At 54.8% G+C, this 17,344-nt stretch overlaps 6 protein-coding genes across 6 annotated transcripts in view; 3 read left to right on the top strand and 3 right to left on the bottom strand.

Annotated features, from left to right (window-relative positions):
* The window catches only part of GUITHDRAFT_133857 (hypothetical protein), a gene marked incomplete at both ends in the record, with an annotated part of 2,571 nt that extends 1,648 nt beyond the window's left edge, over positions 1 to 923 (top strand). Inside the window, 4 exons of the mRNA XM_005839048.1 lie at positions 333 to 403; positions 652 to 701; positions 747 to 788; positions 835 to 923. Coding sequence (XP_005839105.1) covers positions 333 to 403; positions 652 to 701; positions 747 to 788; positions 835 to 923 — 252 coding nt within the window. The remainder of the gene's footprint in view (positions 1 to 332; positions 404 to 651; positions 702 to 746; positions 789 to 834) is intronic.
* Positions 924 to 1,127: 204 nt separating this feature from the next.
* GUITHDRAFT_102026 (hypothetical protein) lies at positions 1,128 to 1,731 on the bottom strand (the record flags this gene model as incomplete). Its single annotated transcript, XM_005839047.1, has 3 exons — positions 1,128 to 1,208; positions 1,326 to 1,499; positions 1,648 to 1,731. 3 exons carry the CDS (start codon positions 1,729 to 1,731, stop codon positions 1,128 to 1,130), a joined length of 339 nt encoding a protein of 112 aa, XP_005839104.1.
* Positions 1,732 to 3,234: 1,503 nt separating this feature from the next.
* Positions 3,235 to 5,735, bottom strand: GUITHDRAFT_102025 (hypothetical protein; the record flags this gene model as incomplete). Its single annotated transcript, XM_005839046.1, has 19 exons — positions 3,235 to 3,257; positions 3,331 to 3,383; positions 3,440 to 3,529; positions 3,614 to 3,660; positions 3,707 to 3,793; positions 3,840 to 3,913; positions 3,983 to 4,053; positions 4,101 to 4,147; positions 4,198 to 4,231; positions 4,281 to 4,297; positions 4,349 to 4,391; positions 4,444 to 4,525; positions 4,606 to 4,681; positions 4,737 to 4,788; positions 4,837 to 4,929; positions 4,972 to 5,012; positions 5,063 to 5,114; positions 5,161 to 5,345; positions 5,403 to 5,735. 19 exons carry the CDS (start codon positions 5,733 to 5,735, stop codon positions 3,235 to 3,237), a joined length of 1,500 nt encoding a protein of 499 aa, XP_005839103.1.
* Positions 5,736 to 7,182: 1,447 nt separating this feature from the next.
* Positions 7,183 to 8,784, top strand: GUITHDRAFT_133855 (hypothetical protein; the record flags this gene model as incomplete). Its single annotated transcript, XM_005839045.1, has 8 exons — positions 7,183 to 7,292; positions 7,344 to 7,578; positions 7,606 to 7,809; positions 7,857 to 7,958; positions 8,104 to 8,223; positions 8,271 to 8,417; positions 8,526 to 8,588; positions 8,635 to 8,784. 8 exons carry the CDS (start codon positions 7,183 to 7,185, stop codon positions 8,782 to 8,784), a joined length of 1,131 nt encoding a protein of 376 aa, XP_005839102.1.
* Positions 8,785 to 10,709: 1,925 nt separating this feature from the next.
* Positions 10,710 to 12,731, bottom strand: GUITHDRAFT_65295 (hypothetical protein; the record flags this gene model as incomplete). Its single annotated transcript, XM_005839044.1, has 2 exons — positions 10,710 to 12,218; positions 12,255 to 12,731. 2 exons carry the CDS (start codon positions 12,729 to 12,731, stop codon positions 10,710 to 10,712), a joined length of 1,986 nt encoding a protein of 661 aa, XP_005839101.1.
* A 3,561-nt stretch (positions 12,732 to 16,292) lies between these two features.
* GUITHDRAFT_47684 (hypothetical protein) lies at positions 16,293 to 17,187 on the top strand (the record flags this gene model as incomplete). Its single annotated transcript, XM_005839043.1, has 4 exons — positions 16,293 to 16,586; positions 16,674 to 16,730; positions 16,789 to 17,000; positions 17,043 to 17,187. Coding segments are annotated over 4 exons (708 nt in total), but the record flags the coding sequence as incomplete, so codon positions are not given.
* Between the last annotated feature and the right edge of the window lie 157 nt (positions 17,188 to 17,344).

The raw sequence follows: 17,344 nt of genomic DNA, 5'->3' as shown, positions 1-17,344 counted from the left end.
TCTCCCCTCTCCTCTCCTCTCCTCTCCTTCCCTTCTCCCTCTTCTCTCCTCTCCTCTCCTCTCCTCTCCTCTCCTCTCCTCTCCTCTTCTCTCTCCCCTTCCCTCTCCTCTCCTCTCCTTCCATTCTCGCCTCTCCTCTTCTCGTTTCCTCTCCTATCTCCTCTCCTCCCCTCCTCTTGCATCTTTTCTTGTTCCCGTCCCTTCTCTTGTCTCCTCCTTGTCCCTGTCTCATCCTCATTGATCGTCTCTCAGAAATGGCTGAAGGAGAACCTCCTTACCTCCGTCAGGTCTCCCAGCTCCCTCCTGCGCTCCTCCTTACAACTTCCTCGCAGGATCCCCTGCGCGCCCTCTACCTCATAGCGACCAAGGGCCCTCCTAAGCTCAAGTCAAAGTCGTGGGGGAGGTAAGGACGAAGTAGAGGATAGAGCAGGAGGTGAAGTGCGTGAGATGCAACGCGGAAATGGAGAGGGAGAGGAGACAGGAGAAAACAAACAGCAGAGGAATGGAGGGAGGCGAGAGGGAAGGATGAAAGAGGAAAGGAATAGCGAGGAATGAGGACAAGGAAGCGGATGAAGAGGACCAAGAGGGAGGGAGCGGCAGTAGAGGAGGATGAGGAAGAGGCAGAGAGGAGGGAGCTCATTCTCCCGACAGGCATATCAAAGATTTCTACGAGAAGACTCTTGCTGCTGAACCCTCTGAACGTGAGCGACTGCAAGTGAATCTTGACGGCGCTGACCTCTTCGCAGGAGCGTCTTCCGCGGATCTCCTCGAGCATCCCTTCCTCAAAGGTCTTCCTCCCTCCTGCTCCCACATGGCCCCTGACACTTTCGACAGCCACGTGCTCGCGAGAGCGGCTCATCGAGCTTGTGAAGGAGGCTAGGACGTTTGCTCACAGCAAGAAGGCAGACAAGTCCTCTTCCTAATCCGTGCGCTGCCACACAGTTGCTCAAGGTTCATGTGTGATCGCTGCGATCAGCACGTCCTCATGTACAGTGTCACAACAGCAGATTCGATGGTGAAAGGATGCGAGTTTTGAGTCCACATAGACATAGTTCACTGAGTGAAGAACTTGAGATAAAATTCGCAGTTGCACTTTACAAAATTTCACCCATACGTCTTAAATCGGTTTACTGCTGGCGGTAATCGCAGTAGGAGTGGGAGCGGGCACCGTCGCAGTTGTTGACGAAGCCGAAGGCGGGGTGCCAGTCCTGCACAAACAGTCAGTAAGAAAGTCGAGCACGAGAGAATGCAAAAGATCAAGGTTGGAGAAAGAAACGAGCACTATGGAACGGAAGAGTGAAGACAAGATAGAGAGTTTCACTTACGTTGCCGGAGAAGTCGTGGCCAGAGCCCTGTCCGTCGAACTCACCGAAGCCATAGCAGATGAAGCCGCATGGCTGGTTGTTGGAGACGAACTGCTGGGGCATCAAGCCGCTGGATCCAGCATATCCGGTGTCGACTCCAGAGACGACAGAAGAGGCAACAGCCTTGGCAAGGACCTGTCACACAAGTCAGACCTACGGAAGGCTGGAAGTTCCAACAAGCACACAGAGCACGAAACATCATCGACATCACGAAGATTTACATTCTTTCTATATCAAAGCATTCTTGCTCTCTTGCCACCACTACACAATGGAAGTTCCTCACCAACCAAGACCGTCCACGAAAAATCACCATCACTAGCAAGTACAAACTTGAAACACACTCGATACTTTCATACGCACTACACATTTCTGCTCTTTCAATCTAGACCACTTTCCTCTCCAGACAATCTCCCTTTGATTCGTGACTCCGCCGCAGCTATCAGCTCTGAACCAACACAGCAACCCCTCGCACTTTCGTCGTTCAACATAACAAAACTCATTTCGTCCGTGCCCGAGACACCGTCAATCAACCACCCGCAACTTCCAACACAACTTCCAGCATCCTCTCCCAGCCATATCTCCCCCTCAAACACGCATCGAGCATCCCATCAAGCCTCATGCCGCCATGTCACCTGGAACATTTTGTTCGGTTCTTCGTCCTCCTCCGCTAAAAAACCCTCTGCTCCCGAAATAGAGGCAAAAAAAAATGCAGACCGTTCTTATCCCCCTCCCCGATCCTCTACCTCATCGATTTCTCTAGTCTGATATTAGGCTATCAGGCCCTACCCTCCTACTTGGAATCCTTACCCCATTTCGATCCTCCAATACCCAAGCGCGGGCCATCCCCTCCTTGGTTGCTATTTCCGGTCCTTTTGGACCCCCCCTCATGGGATCCTTACGATGCCCCCTACCCCCTCATAGTCCTCTATTTGTACCCCTTTCCTTTGTACCTACCCCCGAATTACACCCCCCACCCCACTTATTAGACATTCCTAGGGTGGGTACCCACATCCCTCGAATATCCCCGTGCACTACCGCTTTTTGACAGACCCTGACCCTACCCTTGACGAGCTTCACCCTACCCCAATATCTTCGGCACCCCTTCTGCGTTGTGGTCGTCCACCCTATCGTACCCCCACCCCCTACCTGTAGAGTTCTTTGAGGGAATTTTCCTTTCAACCTGTCAAACAATTGACAGGAGTCCTAGAATGTACCCCACCATGGTGACCCCCGTCATCCTTCACCCCCCTCTCTTATCACCCTACCCCTCATGAGATTCTATCAAGTGCCATCACAGGACTACCCTACCCCTTCATCACGGTACTGATAAAGAGTTAACTAAAATATCTTGAGCATTCCGATGGAACTTTTCGTACTCTGATGCTCGGACAGCAGCGCCGGGGCGGGCCGGCCGGGATTTTGTCACTTCGAGAAAACTTGCCAGTTGTCACATGCACATAACTGAGGGTGGCACCGGATAGGCTGCGCCCCGGGCCCGGGCCGACCGAATCGCCGCGCTGGGCGGCTGCACCGTCAGTGACTGAGGCCGCGCCGGATGCCGTCCGAGTCGGAAGGCTGGTAGCGGCCTCAGTGGCTAAGCCGGGATTACGGGGGGCCCGGTAGGCGCGGCATACCGTAGTACTACCTTACTGAGTACGGAAGTTCATTACTGACTCAGTGAGTCCGCGGGGCTGCTGCAGTGTCGATGACTTGTAACGTGGTGGTATGTCCGGCAGTTTATGAGAGTTGAGGAAGATACTTGAAATGTTACACGAGACTCCCCGGGGTAGCAGGGAGAAGGAAGGAGGGAGACGAACTGAGGTCAGCCGGGAGAAGGAAGGAGGGAGACGAACTGAGGTCAGCCGGGAGCTCACACGACGAATCGTTGTCCATCTGCAAGAAGAGAGTCAGGAGGAGCACAAGGGAGGAGGGAAGGGCCGGCGTCATGGAAAAGAGGGAGGGGCACCGAGTGGCTGCAACTTGTCCTTGTCGTTCGAGCTTGACCTGATCCACACACACCTGTAGAAGCTGCTGAGTCAGGACGGGCAGCGGGGGGATGGGGCAGCAAGCAGCACCAGTTCTTCCCCGACGCTCCTCGCTCCCATTCTCTTGTGGCTTTCCCTGTGTTAGGGCTCCACTCCCCACCCCCAAGCTTGACAGCTAGACTGAGGTTGAAGGGGTGAGACGTTAGAGGAGGAGGAGGAGGAGGAGGAGGAGGAGGAGGAGGAGGAGGAGGAGGAGGGGCAGACCTGTCACCAACGTATCCTGCGTACAGTCCCTTGGTCGCAGCCTCCACCTGCCACTAGATTAGGACGCAGGCAACGGCTGCTCCTGAGAGCTACCTTCCAGCTGCTGTGCGCGGTGATACCGGCCCTCTGCCTGAGAGCGATAAGGTCGCGGATCGTGCGCTGGTTGCTTCCAAACCAATCCTGTGCTCAGGTCGTCATGGCAGAGCAGAGGAATGGAGCTGCAGACCTGCCAGAACACGCAGGGGACGCCAGGGTGGGTGAGAATGAAGACATAGCCCATGGCGATCTGATCGTCGGTCCCTGCAAAACATGGAGGAGGCAGGTGAGTTGGAGATGCTTTCTCATTGACAGACTCAACGATTGACTGACCGAAACGATCCTTGAGCAACCCGGCGGTGTCATGGTTGTCCAGGAACGAGACTGAGCTGTCTGTAGCGTACCTGCGGAGGTTTCATCAATGATTGCGAGAAGAGCCTGTGATTGAGACCATATCATGGGACCAAAGAAGGTGTCCATGATGTGAGAATAGTCGTCCTGAACACCAACTGAGTCTGCTCGCCATTGCAAGGCCAAACTGGGAGCACCTGGTGGATAGCATCTTTGAGCTTGTAACGAAGTCTGTGAAACATTTAGTGAAGAGATGACAACGTAAGTTGCTGTCAATCACCCAAAGTCAAACGTTTTCTGTGGAACAACCCATCAGAACTTGTCAGGAACGAAGACAAGACGTCTTACCGCCTTCCCCTCGCTCTCCTTGATCCAAGACTCCAGGAGGTCCCTGTCATTTCCCATCAGCCGACTGAAGGGACGTCTCCCTGATTCCGGGGTACCTGTTAGTGTCAAAGAACTCCCCGACGCTCATGTAGGGTTGGGCAGAGTCGATGTACTTGGCCACAAACTTCCCGGAGTATCCTGAAGGTGGGGCTCAGCTGGGCAAAGAATGTTGGGGGAAAGGGGGGGGGTGAGGAGAGAGAAGAAGCCTCCAGGAGCACCTTTGGTGTTGTCGAACCTGAAAGCATGGAAGCCGATGGCTTCTTGCAGCCAGGATAGCCAGGCCTCGATGTCAGCCTCGTTTCCCAGCATGTCAGACACGTCGGGGGGACAGCCGGCGGTCAGTTGCTACCTGCACCCTCGGGGACGTATGGTCGATGTCAGGGGCGAAGCAAGCGTTCTCTCTGCATCGCAGCAATAAGGGGAAGCGATTTTGATCGGGCTGTGTGTACCCAGTGTCTAGCCCTCCGCACGTGCAGTTCTCAGGGCAGTACTTCAGGTGCTCCTCAGGAGGACACTTCCAGTCGTTCTGTACGATGGCCCACCTGCAGCTGGTCAGAGAAGCGACAAGCGGCAGTCCCGCTCACTCCTCCCAGTCGGGCTGCTCGAAACGCGTCCAGTCGAAAGTCTTTGACGTATCACGAGTCAACATACCACACTTCATCCCCGCCGCCGCACCTGATTGCTGATCTTGCTGCCAGTCCGATGGTTGAGCACGACGTCGACCATGCTACCACGCCGTCAGTGCCCAGCCGGAGCCTGTCAAGGTTCACAACCTGACGATGCCGAACTTCTCTCCTTGCTCGATCGCTCGTTGAAGCTCTTTCTTGTGAGGGATCTCGTACCATCGTCCTGGTAGATACCCCTGCGAGTCCGCGCTAGCAGAGGGTGGGGGGTACCAGATGACGTTGAAACCGGCAGCAGCTAAGGAAGGGATGTTCTTGTGCAGCAGCTTGTACAGCTGAGAGGCAACAAGTCAGGCAAGAGACTTCCGACACTGCCAGCACTTGGCGCTTACCTCGTTCCTCGTTGAGAGGAGGTCCCAATCGAAACCCTGGAGCATCACTGCCGCTGCCGGCTCCGGGAAGTTCTCCGTCTGCCGTGATCCGGGGCGGAAGAGCCAGGACAACCAAAAGGGCAGCCGCAGCTTCTGATCTCGGATCCTTCGGTTACAAGTGTTCTGCTTCTCCTTGCTCGGGCACTTGTTCGCTGCGAGCCGCTCGGGTGGCCGGGGCCCGAAGAGGAAGGCAACGCTAGACATCATGCTGCTGCTCAAGCTTCCTCCTCCTCGAAGATGCGACACTGATGCACAGGCTCTGTCTGTCGCACTACTATGCTGGCCTGCGATCATTCTGGAGTCTTCAACACACGAGGAGCACGAGTCGGAGATGCAGTAAGTGATGGTGGTTGATGATACCACTCCCACAAGGAGGAGGAGAAGAAGATAGGGTGTGCTTGCACGCATTCTGGGGCCAGCCACAGGCTCGCTTGTCATGTTGCGGTTGTGAAGGTTGTCTGTGCTAGCTTGACGGTGGCAAGATATTGCAGTGGAAGAAAGGGACGTAGAGGCCTTTCGAAGGTGAAGCAGGAAATAAAAGAATCAAAGAATGAAGAAAAGGAAGAAGAAGGGGTGATTGAATAACGAGATGGACACCGAGTGAAGTAGAACAAATATCAAATAAATGACTTCGCCGCTGGGTCAAGAAACGTACATCGATGGAGCAAAAACGAACTGCGGAGCACGAGGAACCGTTTACGAGCGAAGTCAGCAAGTCAAAGAGCACAAGAGCGCGGAAGAAAATGGACAGGGCAGGGGAGAGGCAGTGGGAGGGAGGGGAGGCGAGGAGGGAGGGACGGAGGGCAGGGCAGGAAGGGAAGCAGCAAGGGAACGGAAGGAGCCAGGACCTGGGGGGAGAGTCGCTTCCTTTTGAACTGCTGGGGAGACATGACCACCCCCTTTTCCCTTCCGATCTACAACCACCCCAATTTTCCACTGTAGCCGAAGTAATACCCCCTTTTTTACTTTAAAGTACCCCCTATTTAAGGGGGTACTTTGAATAGTGGGCCCTTTTTTATTTTGGACCACCCTTGTCATGGTACAATCAATTCTACCCCCACCCCTACAATCCTGCCAAGAGGTCACCCACCCCCTGGTACATCTTTCAATTTGATTCCATGACCCCCTACCCACCTAAATCCATGAATTTCCTATTAGACTACCCACACCTTGATCTCTCAGTCTACCCCTACCACCTCTGATCACAACCACGCACCTCATCCCCCTCATACGCATTGAGCTCTTCCCCCGGCTGCTCCGTAATGCTCAAGGCGCAGGTTCGCGTGTGCGCGGCTTCCTCCTGCTCCTGCTCCTTCTCCTCCTTCATGCTTCTACTAACTCATTCTGAATCATGCTGACTCCTGCTGCCTCCTTCCTCCGCCCCCCCCCCATGTATTCCCTTTCCCTTCCAACTTCCTCTCGACTCTCTCTTCCGCCAAACTGCCGCAACCCCGACCATTCCTCGATTTCCGCTCTTGTTGTGACCTCCTTCAAGTCTATCCATCTTCGCATGATGATAAGACACTCTATCACCTCACATCTTGGATGAGCTTCTTTCCTCCTGCAACTTGTTCCCCAACTTGTTCGGCACATGTAGACACAACTGCATTCGTCGTAATCATGATCATTCCTTCCTTCACTCTGCCTTCGGCTGACACTCTTCGTGTGTACATCTCAGAATGGGAGGCTGTTTGAGGCCTTCATAGTTTCTGCATCAACAGCCTTGAGCGATGGTAACCTCATGCCCGTCATGATGTTCTGCTACGCGCCGGAGAACGCCAACGTGCTACAGTACAAGCCAGTCCCTGACTTCTCCTTCCCGGACCCGCAGAAGCTCAAGAATCACAAGGGGTGAGGGTCAGAGACTGATCCCTCACCTGCCCTCTGACCCTTCGCCTCCAGGAATGATTCAAAGGAGGCTGGCGAAACTTTCTCCTTTGTGTTGACCGATTCCGACTCCAACCGTCTCTATGGCTTCTGCCGTCGCTACTCCACCCCAGCAGGGCCTGAGGTTGCCTGCATCCTGACCCGAAACCCGTGGTACAAGGTCTTCTGCAACATGTTGTCGGCTGCGGAGGAGATCGCTCTTGGCTGCAAGGGGGTATACGGTGTCGCCGCCCTTATGAAGAAGATTCAGGTGGCAGTGAATGAGTTGCTGTGCTAGGATTGCGGGCTGAACCTGTCTCAGGAGGTTGGGATGCCGGCACCAGGACACACAGTCCGGGTGTTGCTGGATGGGATCCACCCAACCATACCGGAGCTGGTGATCGAGCGGCCCATCAATACGTCGTCTTGCCGGTACGACCATCGGCTGTGCGCGCTGTTCAAGAACATGCCGATCTCCAAGGTCGTCATGCTCTTCTTCCTGGTGAGAAGGTGCGAACGCGAGAGGGTTGAACTTGACTGTCGGGTCAGATGTTGACCGAGCGCCGTATCATCCTCCTGTCTAACAGCCCCTCGACCCTCTCGGACTGCGCGCACGCGCTGACTTCGCTCTTGTATCCCTTCGAATGGCAGGTGAGCCGACGGCTGGGAGGATGCTTGTGACACGTGGAGGAGGAAGAGGGAGGAGAGGAAGGGAGAAGAGAGGAAGGGAAGGTAGAGGAGAGGAAGGGAGAGGAGAGGAAGGAAGAATGGGTGGTATTCTGAACGAGATTTCCAGCACATCTACGTTCCTATTTTAGTCCCCAAGATGTTGGATTACGTCTGTGCTCCGATGCCTTTCATCATCGGCATGCATATCTCGATGCTGCCGAAGCTTAAGGGGATGCCCATGGAAGAGGTGAGATCTCTTGAGCCTGCTGAGAAGGGAAATGACGAGGCCTCCAGGTGGTGATGGTGGACCTCGACAAGGGAAGGCTTCGCTACAACGAGAAAGACATCCAGCACCTTCCTGATGAGCACTTTGACGCCATGGTCAACGCGCTTGCCAAGTGCGTGTCCAACATGAGCGGGAAGGATGCTGACTGGGCACCGGTGAGGCTCGAGGAGATGGAGAAGGGGAGGGGTAGGGAGGAGAGAGGGCAGGGCGAGGGCGGATGGCAGAAATGTTCGAGCATGAGTTGCTCTGACACATGTCTGCAGATCTCGAGCGTGTTTCTTGATTTCTTCTTGTGCGTCTTCAGCAGTTACCGCAGATACGTCAAGGTTTGTTGACTCTCCAACGATTCCGAAACCCTGAGAGGTCCGGCAGCACAAGGACGGGGTGTCAACGTTTGACAAGGAAGCGTTCACGCGATCTCATCGCAAGAACATTGCCAAGTTCCTGGCAGAGTTCGAACGATCGCAGATGTACGAGGTGCTGGTCCGCAAGCGCACTCAGGTACTCCACGTGATGAGCTAAGGGGAGAGGTGGGGGGAGGGGGGGGGGAGGAGGAAGAGGAGGAGGAGGAAGAGCCAGAGGATGAAGAGGACGTGGATGATGAAGGGGGAGGAAGACTTGGACAAACCAGGAGGCAGGATGGAGAGAGACGCGATTGCTAACTGGCTTGTCAGGCTTCTTTCATGGACCAGGAGTTTGCTGATGACCCTTTCGAGCTTTCAATCTTCAGCATTCACGGGCCCAGTGGAAAAGGCTCCTTCGACGATTCATTTGGAGATCGGGTCAGCCCTTCTTCTGCTGCTGCTGCTGCTGCTGCTGCTGCTGCTGCTCCACCACCACCACCACCACCACCACCACCACTCAACTCCTGCAGCTTCTTGTCCTTGAACGAAGTCAGTCACTCCTTATCATCACCGCCTCCCCTCTTCCTTCTTCCTTCCCCTTTTCGATGCTCCTCACTGTCTGACTGCGGCATCTTTCGACAGCCGGAGCTAGACAAGGAGGAGGAGAAGCGGAGCAAGGAGGAGGAGAAGAAAAGCAAGATGTCAATGCGGGGGCTTTTTTACTCTATGAGAGATGAGCTGAATGAGATGGCGAATCGTCAGAAAACAACAGTATACAAGGTACCCCATCTAGTTTCCTCCTTTCCCTCCCAGTCTCCCTCTTCCTCCTCTCTCCATTCCCCCACTCGCTCTTGGTTCCCTTCCTCCCCAGCTCGCTGGCAGTTCCTCATGCTTGTCTATAGCCCATGTATCTCAAAGATGAGAAAGGTTACATTAAGGTAAGTCGCACCTCTCCTCCCTTCCTCTCTTCTCTCATCATTCATCGCAGGGCAACCACATGCTCATCAAGGTTTTCATCGATGCTGGCCTCCTCCCTGATCCGAACTCGCGCATCACAGGAGACCACGATAAGGTGGAAGAAACCCTTTCCTCCTCCTCCTCCTCCTCCTCCTCCTCCTCCTCCTCTACCTCCTCCTCCTCGCCCCCATCGTCATTACCTTCTCCTCTTCTGCTCTTCCCCCAACTGCACCTTCTCTCTCTTCACTTCCTCATACGTCCGCAGCTGAGCGGGGAGGTGGAGAGGGACGAGACGCCATGGAAGGAGGAATGGTTTGGCCCCTCCGCCACGCGCTGGGCCATGCACGTGCACAACGGGAAGTCGAATCAGTCGCTCGATTGGACAGAGGAGGAGTTGGAGAAGCAGGTGGAGCAGGAGGATGTTGGGGAGAGAGGAGGAGCGAGGAGGTTGGGGGAGAGTGGACGGGGATGAAGGGGAGGAGAGGGGGCGGGGGGGCGGGAAGAGGAGGAGGATGACGACTGCTCTCTGCAGACCAAGTTCTTCCAGGAGCTCAACGATCAGCGGAGAGCGGCGGACATGCTCGCGGGACCTGGTTCCTCTCAGGAGACATTACCTCCTGAGGAGAGCCAAGATCAGGAACGCAACAACGACGAGAAGGAGCAGGAGGAGCAGGAGGAGCAGGAGGAGCAGGGGCACGTGCCCCTGCACCAGCAAGAGGCGCTGCTGATCGATTTCAGCTCAGCCAAGGCGCACTCGGGCGGGCAGGAGGACAGCCTCCTGAAGGATCTGGTTGACCTCACCATCGCCAACGGACATGCCGACGTCTTCGCTCACTCCCATCCTCCCTTCGAGTGGACTCTCGACTCTATCAAGGCGCCTTACTCGCCCCTCGGGCAGCACGAGGTGCGGGAGGACTCGGCGGCGCACCAGGTGGGATGGGGGGAGGGCGGCGGATCGCTAGGCTGGAACGGGACTGGGGAGGAGAAGGGACTGTCGGGCCCTGCGCTCCCCCACCCCGAGGTCCCAGCGTTCCTCCCACTCGTGGAGCCGCTGCTGAGCGACGACAGGCAGCCTTAACCCCCTTGGGGAGAGACCAGAAGTCTTGTACAGTAACCGTGCAATCAACAAGTTGGGCCATGCGACTACTAGAGCTCCTTCCTCTCCGTCACCACCATCTCGAAGAACTGGATCTTGTCTCCCTTCTCGAACTCCGTGAACGACTCCAGTGTGATGCCACACTCGTTGCCCGCCATGATCTGATCCGCCGTCTCCTTCCCCCTGCGCAGCGTCTCGACTTTCCCCTCGTGGATCACTTCGCCCTTCCTCATGACCTTGACATCGCACTTGGACTTCACCATCCCCCTAGTCACCTTCGATCCTGCCACCACCGTCGCGTTCTTCCCGGTGATCTCGAACTTCTGCAGCACGGTAGCCTCTCCCACCACCTGCAGCTCCTCCCTGGGCGGCAGCTTGGAGACCAGCAGGCTGGTGACGTTGTCGATGAGGTCGTAGATGATGCGGAAGTCTGAAACCTTCACCTCAAGATTCTGGATCGTCTTCTTCAGCTGGGCTGACGGTTGGCGGCAGTTGAAGGTGTAGATGTGAGCTCCGCTTGCACTCGCCGACTGCACGTCCGACTCGGTCACCGGCCCTGTCCCGCTCTCGATGATCTTGAGGACGATCTCGTGGCTGGGGAGCGCGAGGAGCGAGGCCATGACGGCTTCAAGCGTTCCTTCGCAGTCAGCCTTGACGATGACGGGAACCTCCATCAGCTCCCCTTGGTGCTCCTCCTGCTTCGAGCTCTGTATCCTCTTCATGCTCCCCTTTCTTGACCCGAACTTTTCCGTGTAAGACTCCGCCTTGGAATCGTTCTCGACGACGAAAAGCTCCTGCCCTGCCGAGGGCTGCGACCGAAACCCGACGACCTCCGCCACAGACGAGGGCCCGACGAACTTCACCGACTCTCCTTTCGCATCCCTGAGCACCTTCACCCTCCCCCAGTCCGCTCCTGCTACCACCACGTCCCCGACACGCAGAGCCCCGAGGGTGATGACGCAGGAAGCGACGGGGCCGAGCGCCTTGTCTTTCCTTGACTCGATGATGAATCCTTCAGCCGGCCCGTCGCGCGGGGCCCGCAGGTCCATCATCTCCGCCAGCAAGAGGATCGCCTCCTCCAGCTTGTCGATCCCCTGGCCTCTGAGGGCCGAGATGTTCACCGTCTGCACGTCTCCTCCAAACGGCTCCACAGTGACGCCGTGCTCCATGAGCTGAGAGTAGATCATGTTGGGGTCAGCGCCTGGGAGGTCGCACTTGTTCACGGCGATGATGATAGGAACCTGGGCTGCTCGCGCATGATCGATGACTTCGATGGTCTGCGGCATCACTCCGTCCTCAGCAGCAATGACAAGCACGATGATGTCCGTTGCCTTGGCTCCTCGCTCGCGCATGGACGAGAAAGCCTGATGCCCGGGAGTGTCGATGAAGCAGATCTTACCCAACTTCGGTCGGTGAACCTCAAACGCTGCGATACTCTGCGTGATCCCCCCAACCTCGCCCGCTGCGACTGAGGTAGAACGGAGGTAGTCCAGCAGCGTTGTTTTGCCATGGTCCACATGTCCCATGATCGTCACCACCGGGGCTCTGAGATCCAATTTCTGATACTCCTCGTTGGTGAACGTCCTTCCGAGAACCATGGACTCAGACCCTTCAGGGAGTTTGACGTGCATGCCGTACTCGAGCACGAGAAGCTCTGCGATGTCAATGGTCAGCTCATCCTGGATAGTCTTGGGCTCCTCTCCCATCTTGATCAGCGACTTGAGTGCGTCCACCACACGTATGCCCATCGTCTCCGCCAGTTCCTTGATCGTCATGCCAGGCTTCACCTCGACTATCTTAGAATCATCTGACTTGACCTTCTTCGACTGTCTGCCTGAAACTTTGGGCTGAGGGAACGCCTGGACCGCCGCAGCGGCCGGTGAGGCGCTGGCGCCTTTGCCGGATTCCTTAGCGCTAGTTGCCTTCCCGTTTTCCTTTGCTGGTGGCGGTGGAGGAGAGGCTGCGGCTTTCGGTTTGGGAGGAGGATCGACAGTCTCGTCGGGCAATTCGAAGTTCTTAGGGTTGAGCTCGAGCTTGCTCGCTTTCAAGTACTTGCCGTTGAGCTTCTTCATCGCTGATATCGCACTCGCCATGGTGTCGAAGCTCAGCACCGCCAGACACTTGTTCCTCTTGATGGCATGGTCTTCATTGATGATCTGAACGTTGATGTCCTGCTGGATAGGAGCGATCAGAGCAGTTGAGTGAGGGGCAACCTTACCTCCTTCAATCCATGCTCCAGGAAGAGGCCTCGGAGATCCTTCGGTCGAATCTTCTCCCTGAACCTGATGGGGGATGCAGAGGTCAGAGACGTGTGAGGGACTTGCGTCCTTGCATGGAGAGACGCTGAGACTTTGTGAAGTGCGGGCAGGCGAGACCATCGAAACTCACCCTGTGCAGAAGAGGGAGAACTTTTTTGGCGACGTGCTGGACTCATCTTGATTGACGTATGATTGCAGCTTGACTTTCAAAGCAGATGGGCTGTTCATCATCGTTTGCCCTTCCATCTCGGCAGCAGCTTGCTTTGCACTCGCCTCGTTGTCATATACAATGAAACAAGCTCCTGTTCACAATCCTCACTGCAGAATGAAAGAGCAGCCGTCAAACAGACCTGAGGCGTTCTGACTTCCTCCTTTCTCTGGCCGAACAATCTTTATTTCTTTGATAACCCCGAACTTGTCAAAGGTTTCCTTCACTGCGTCTTCCTTCCAATGTGCAGGGATTCCCCTCACGAAAAGCTTTCTCTTGTTCTTACTAGGCTCCCCCGCCGGCTTTTCCGGATCGTTCATGTCTGCAGTGTCCTCCTCTCGAACGTTCTCCATCTCTCCTGCAGCGCCTGATAGCCATGCTCCTTCCTTCCGACTCACGCTCCGATGGCCAACAGCACACGACATGTCACTTCCTAGTCCAGTCACGCATCGATGGCTCCTGCCCCACACAACTTGCGTCGGAGCTCTGATCTTCAATGCTCTTCGAGTTCCGCTCCTCAGCAGCCCAGATACAGCCATGGCGCCCACGCGCGCGAGCCTTGCCCTTGCTACGTGCGCCATTGTGTTCATCTTTCCCTCATGTATAGCAGGCAATTATGCAGACTTCGAGACCGAGGTGGGCTGACTTGAACCTGAGCAAGCAGAGTCATCAGGAGGCAGAGAAGAAAAAGTATGGGAGACGATGAAACGGGGAGGAGCGAACGCAGAGGTTGTGATGGACTGACTGTTAACCCTTCTAGAACGATCCTCGTCATAGCTGATCAGTATTCCGTGCACACCAACCCTCTTTCAGCCAGACTATGTTGCTCCTCCTTCAGCTACAAGCTGATCCCACAGCTCACTTCTCATCTCAACTGTCACTCACATACTCTCCTCCTCCTCCTCTGGCCCTCACCCTCCGCCCCCTGCCCCCCTGCCTTGCATGCACCCGATCCCTTTACCCCCACCCCCCTAAAACCCTTTGACCACCCCCTATATGTCCAGATGCCTACCACCACGCTTGTGGCCTACTAGCAACAGAACGTGATTCGCGTGATTTGCAATGTAGATAAGATGACAGGAGACGAAGAGAAGGCGAGGAGAGATAATGGAGTTTGAAGAACAAGAGGAAGTGACAGGTGTGATCAGTATGTAGTTGAGATCCAGGGGAGCGCTGTTCAGCTCAGCAGAAGAGCAGGACGAGTTCGACTACAACAGGTGAAAATGACGAGCAGTGGACACAGAGGTTTAAATTTTCAAAGAAAGGAATACTGTGTCGGCTCCAAGCAGCCGACGTCAGTGAACTACAAAGATTCTGCACAATCCGAGTTCGATGGCAACCCCACAAGAGCAGATTTCATGAGTCTCTTCATAGAGTATCTTCCAACCCAACAGTCGATCGCCAGACTCGCTTGCCAACGTGCACGCATCGCACTGGAGCGGAACTCAAGATACAACATTCAGTCCAACTCGAATGTGCAAAGCAACAAAATTCGTGTGAAACCTTGAAATGTCATGTGTGGCAGGCGGGGTGTAACAATGGTACAGGAGTATTTTACAAAGGTTTCATTGCAAAACGAATCTGCCGATATCCCCTGCTTGCTCTTCGACATTGTCTGGAGGACAATTTACTCGTAGAGGGACTTGGTGTAGGTGGCGGTGGCAGCGACGTAGGCATCGCGGGCAGCCTTGTAGGGGCCAGTGGCGAGCTTGAGCTGGTTGGCGGCCTTGAGGTAGGCGTTGCGGGTCTCGCGGTAGGTACCGGCGTAGTCCTCGAGGTCAAAGAGCTTGCAGATCATCTGCTAATGTTGTCAGACACAAACTATGACATCGACAGATGTAAACATAAAAAGGAGCTCTCATGTTCTTCATGGGGAATACATGAGGTACGAAACACAACAGGACACAAGGAATATGTATGCTCCCTCTCTTTTCTCTCATCTCATCAACGGAAGAACAAGGAAAAACCGCGAGATATCATATCATTTCAGTGTTCATGTTCTCATCGTACTGACCGTCTCTGTTTGCGAACCGTTTTGCCACCTCGGTATATATAGCCCACACCCCCTCCCTCTCTCCCCTACCCCCTCCCTACCACTTCTCACCCACCAATGTTTTAGAAAATCATCCCATTGAACACCCAATAAGCCTATCAAAACCACCCCTACTAAATACCCCTTCATTTTCCACTACCCCTCATATTTTCACCCCTACCCCCTATGTAAAACCCTTCAGCTCCTCAAAGGTCGCGCGTCTCTTCGCAAACTGTGAAGAGATAAACCTCATCCCCACTCAGACCATCCCGGCTCGGCGGGCCCGGGGCCGGGGCCCTGGTTGAGTGACCGGGTTGCTACGACTCTCACTGAGTTCGACCAGGCGAGCCTTCGAGTTGAGTGAAGTTCTATTGGTACGAGACGGGTAGGGTGATTTTATGGGGAACTATGGGGGTAGCGAAGTGAATATGAGGGGTAGTCAAGGATTTTAACAAGCTCAAAGAGGGGGTAGGGTGGATGATCACCCCAGACATGGCAGGAGGGCATGGAGAATGGAGGGGAAAGAATGGAGGAATGAGGCGCCTTGTGATCGGCTACTCGTGCATCTCAACCCGCCCAGATGTTTCTTGTACAGTTTCTTGAACATGCTCGTACAAACTTGGGTCTCATTCGTTGATCCGTCACTGTACTGAACAGTTTATCCCCTCACCCTTCATTGGTCGCATCTGTTCGGAATTGAGACTGCAAGCTTCTCCGACCAATGACGAGTGTTCTTCAGCTCACCTTGTCATCATTTTTGACTGCCATGGCTCTTTCATTCCTTACCTGCGCGGTTGATGCTCTTCCATCGCCCCCTAGGATTCCTCAATCGATTCCGCCCCTTTCCCGTCTGTCTGGGGGGCGAGGCAGGGTACCTCATCGTATTGCTCATATCGATCGTTCGTGCAGCACAAGGAGCGGATCATGGAGTTGGATGCACACTTCGAGTGGAAGCTTGACGAGAACGCACAAAGTCTTGCTAGCTGTGCTATTCTACTTCGCAACCTCCCTGTCCCTTACCTTCATGAATAAGTCGATCTTCCGACAGTTTCACTTCCCTTTGTTCGTGACCAACTTTCAGCTCATCATCACATGGATTCTCCTGTGGATCATTGGGACGGCAGGCTTGTGGGACAAGACATTCTCGTTTGCCCCGCCGCCTGAATTCGACATGTCAATAGCGGTCCAGGTGGTACCGGTGACATTCCTGTACGTCGGCATGCTTTCCATGACCAACTACTGCCTTCGATTTGTCGACGTTTCTTTCTATCAAATTTTGCGCTCACTTGTGATCCCGCTGAACATCCTCTCGAGCTTTGTGATTCTTGGTTACCTGCCGAGGATGCGAACTCTGGGCTGCTGCCTTGTAGTGATGTTGGGTTTCTTCCTTGGATCCATCAGCGAGCTGAATTTCACTTATGAAGGATTTGTGAGCTCTCTTTCTATTTTCTTTGCTTGCCATCTACTTCTCTTTCCCCTTGTGCTACGATGAGCTGTGACTCGAGGTTTTTGTTAGTTCACTGGATGCTTGGCTTCCCTTTTCATGGCCCTCTACTCCACTTACGTCAAGAAGGTTCTCCTTCCACTTTTTGATGCTGCTAGATCGGATCTGACTCCCCCTCCCCCTCCAGGTCCTCAACCTTGTGAACGGTTCAACATGGCGCTTGATGCACTACACGACGATCTTGGCGACGATCATGACGGCGCCGCTCGTGATCGTGTCAGGAGAGTATAGCAACGCGGTCAAGAACGAGCACTTCTACCAGCGCTCTTTCTGGGCCATCATGACGGCCTCGGCCTTGTTTGGATTCCTCATCAACCTTGCGTACTTTGCCTTGATCAAGTGAGCCCAGTCCCAAGTTGTTCTCCTTTCAACCTGCTGCAGGCACGGATCCCCGTTGACAACTCACATTTCAAGTTGTGCAAAGAGCGCCTTGCAAGCAGCTCTTGGAATCGCCTTCTACCGGAACAAAGTCACGGGCGTCAACGTCCTGGGCATCTTCCTCACTCTCCTAGGATCTGCCATGTACCCCTCTGCTTCTCTCTCGCATCTTCTCATTGGAGTGTGCAGGTACTCGTGGGATCGGTACGTCCAACTGGACTCGAAGGTGCGTGTTGAGATTGCTGAACGCGCGAGTGACTGGCTGCGCAGCAGGAGAAGTGAAGCAGAGCGGGTCGGTTGTCAGT

This window comes from Guillardia theta, assembly GCF_000315625.1.
Source record: "Guillardia theta CCMP2712 unplaced genomic scaffold GUITHscaffold_9, whole genome shotgun sequence".
Classification (NCBI taxonomy): domain Eukaryota; class Cryptophyceae; order Pyrenomonadales; family Geminigeraceae; genus Guillardia; species Guillardia theta.
This window is presented reverse-complemented; position numbering and strand designations above follow the sequence as displayed.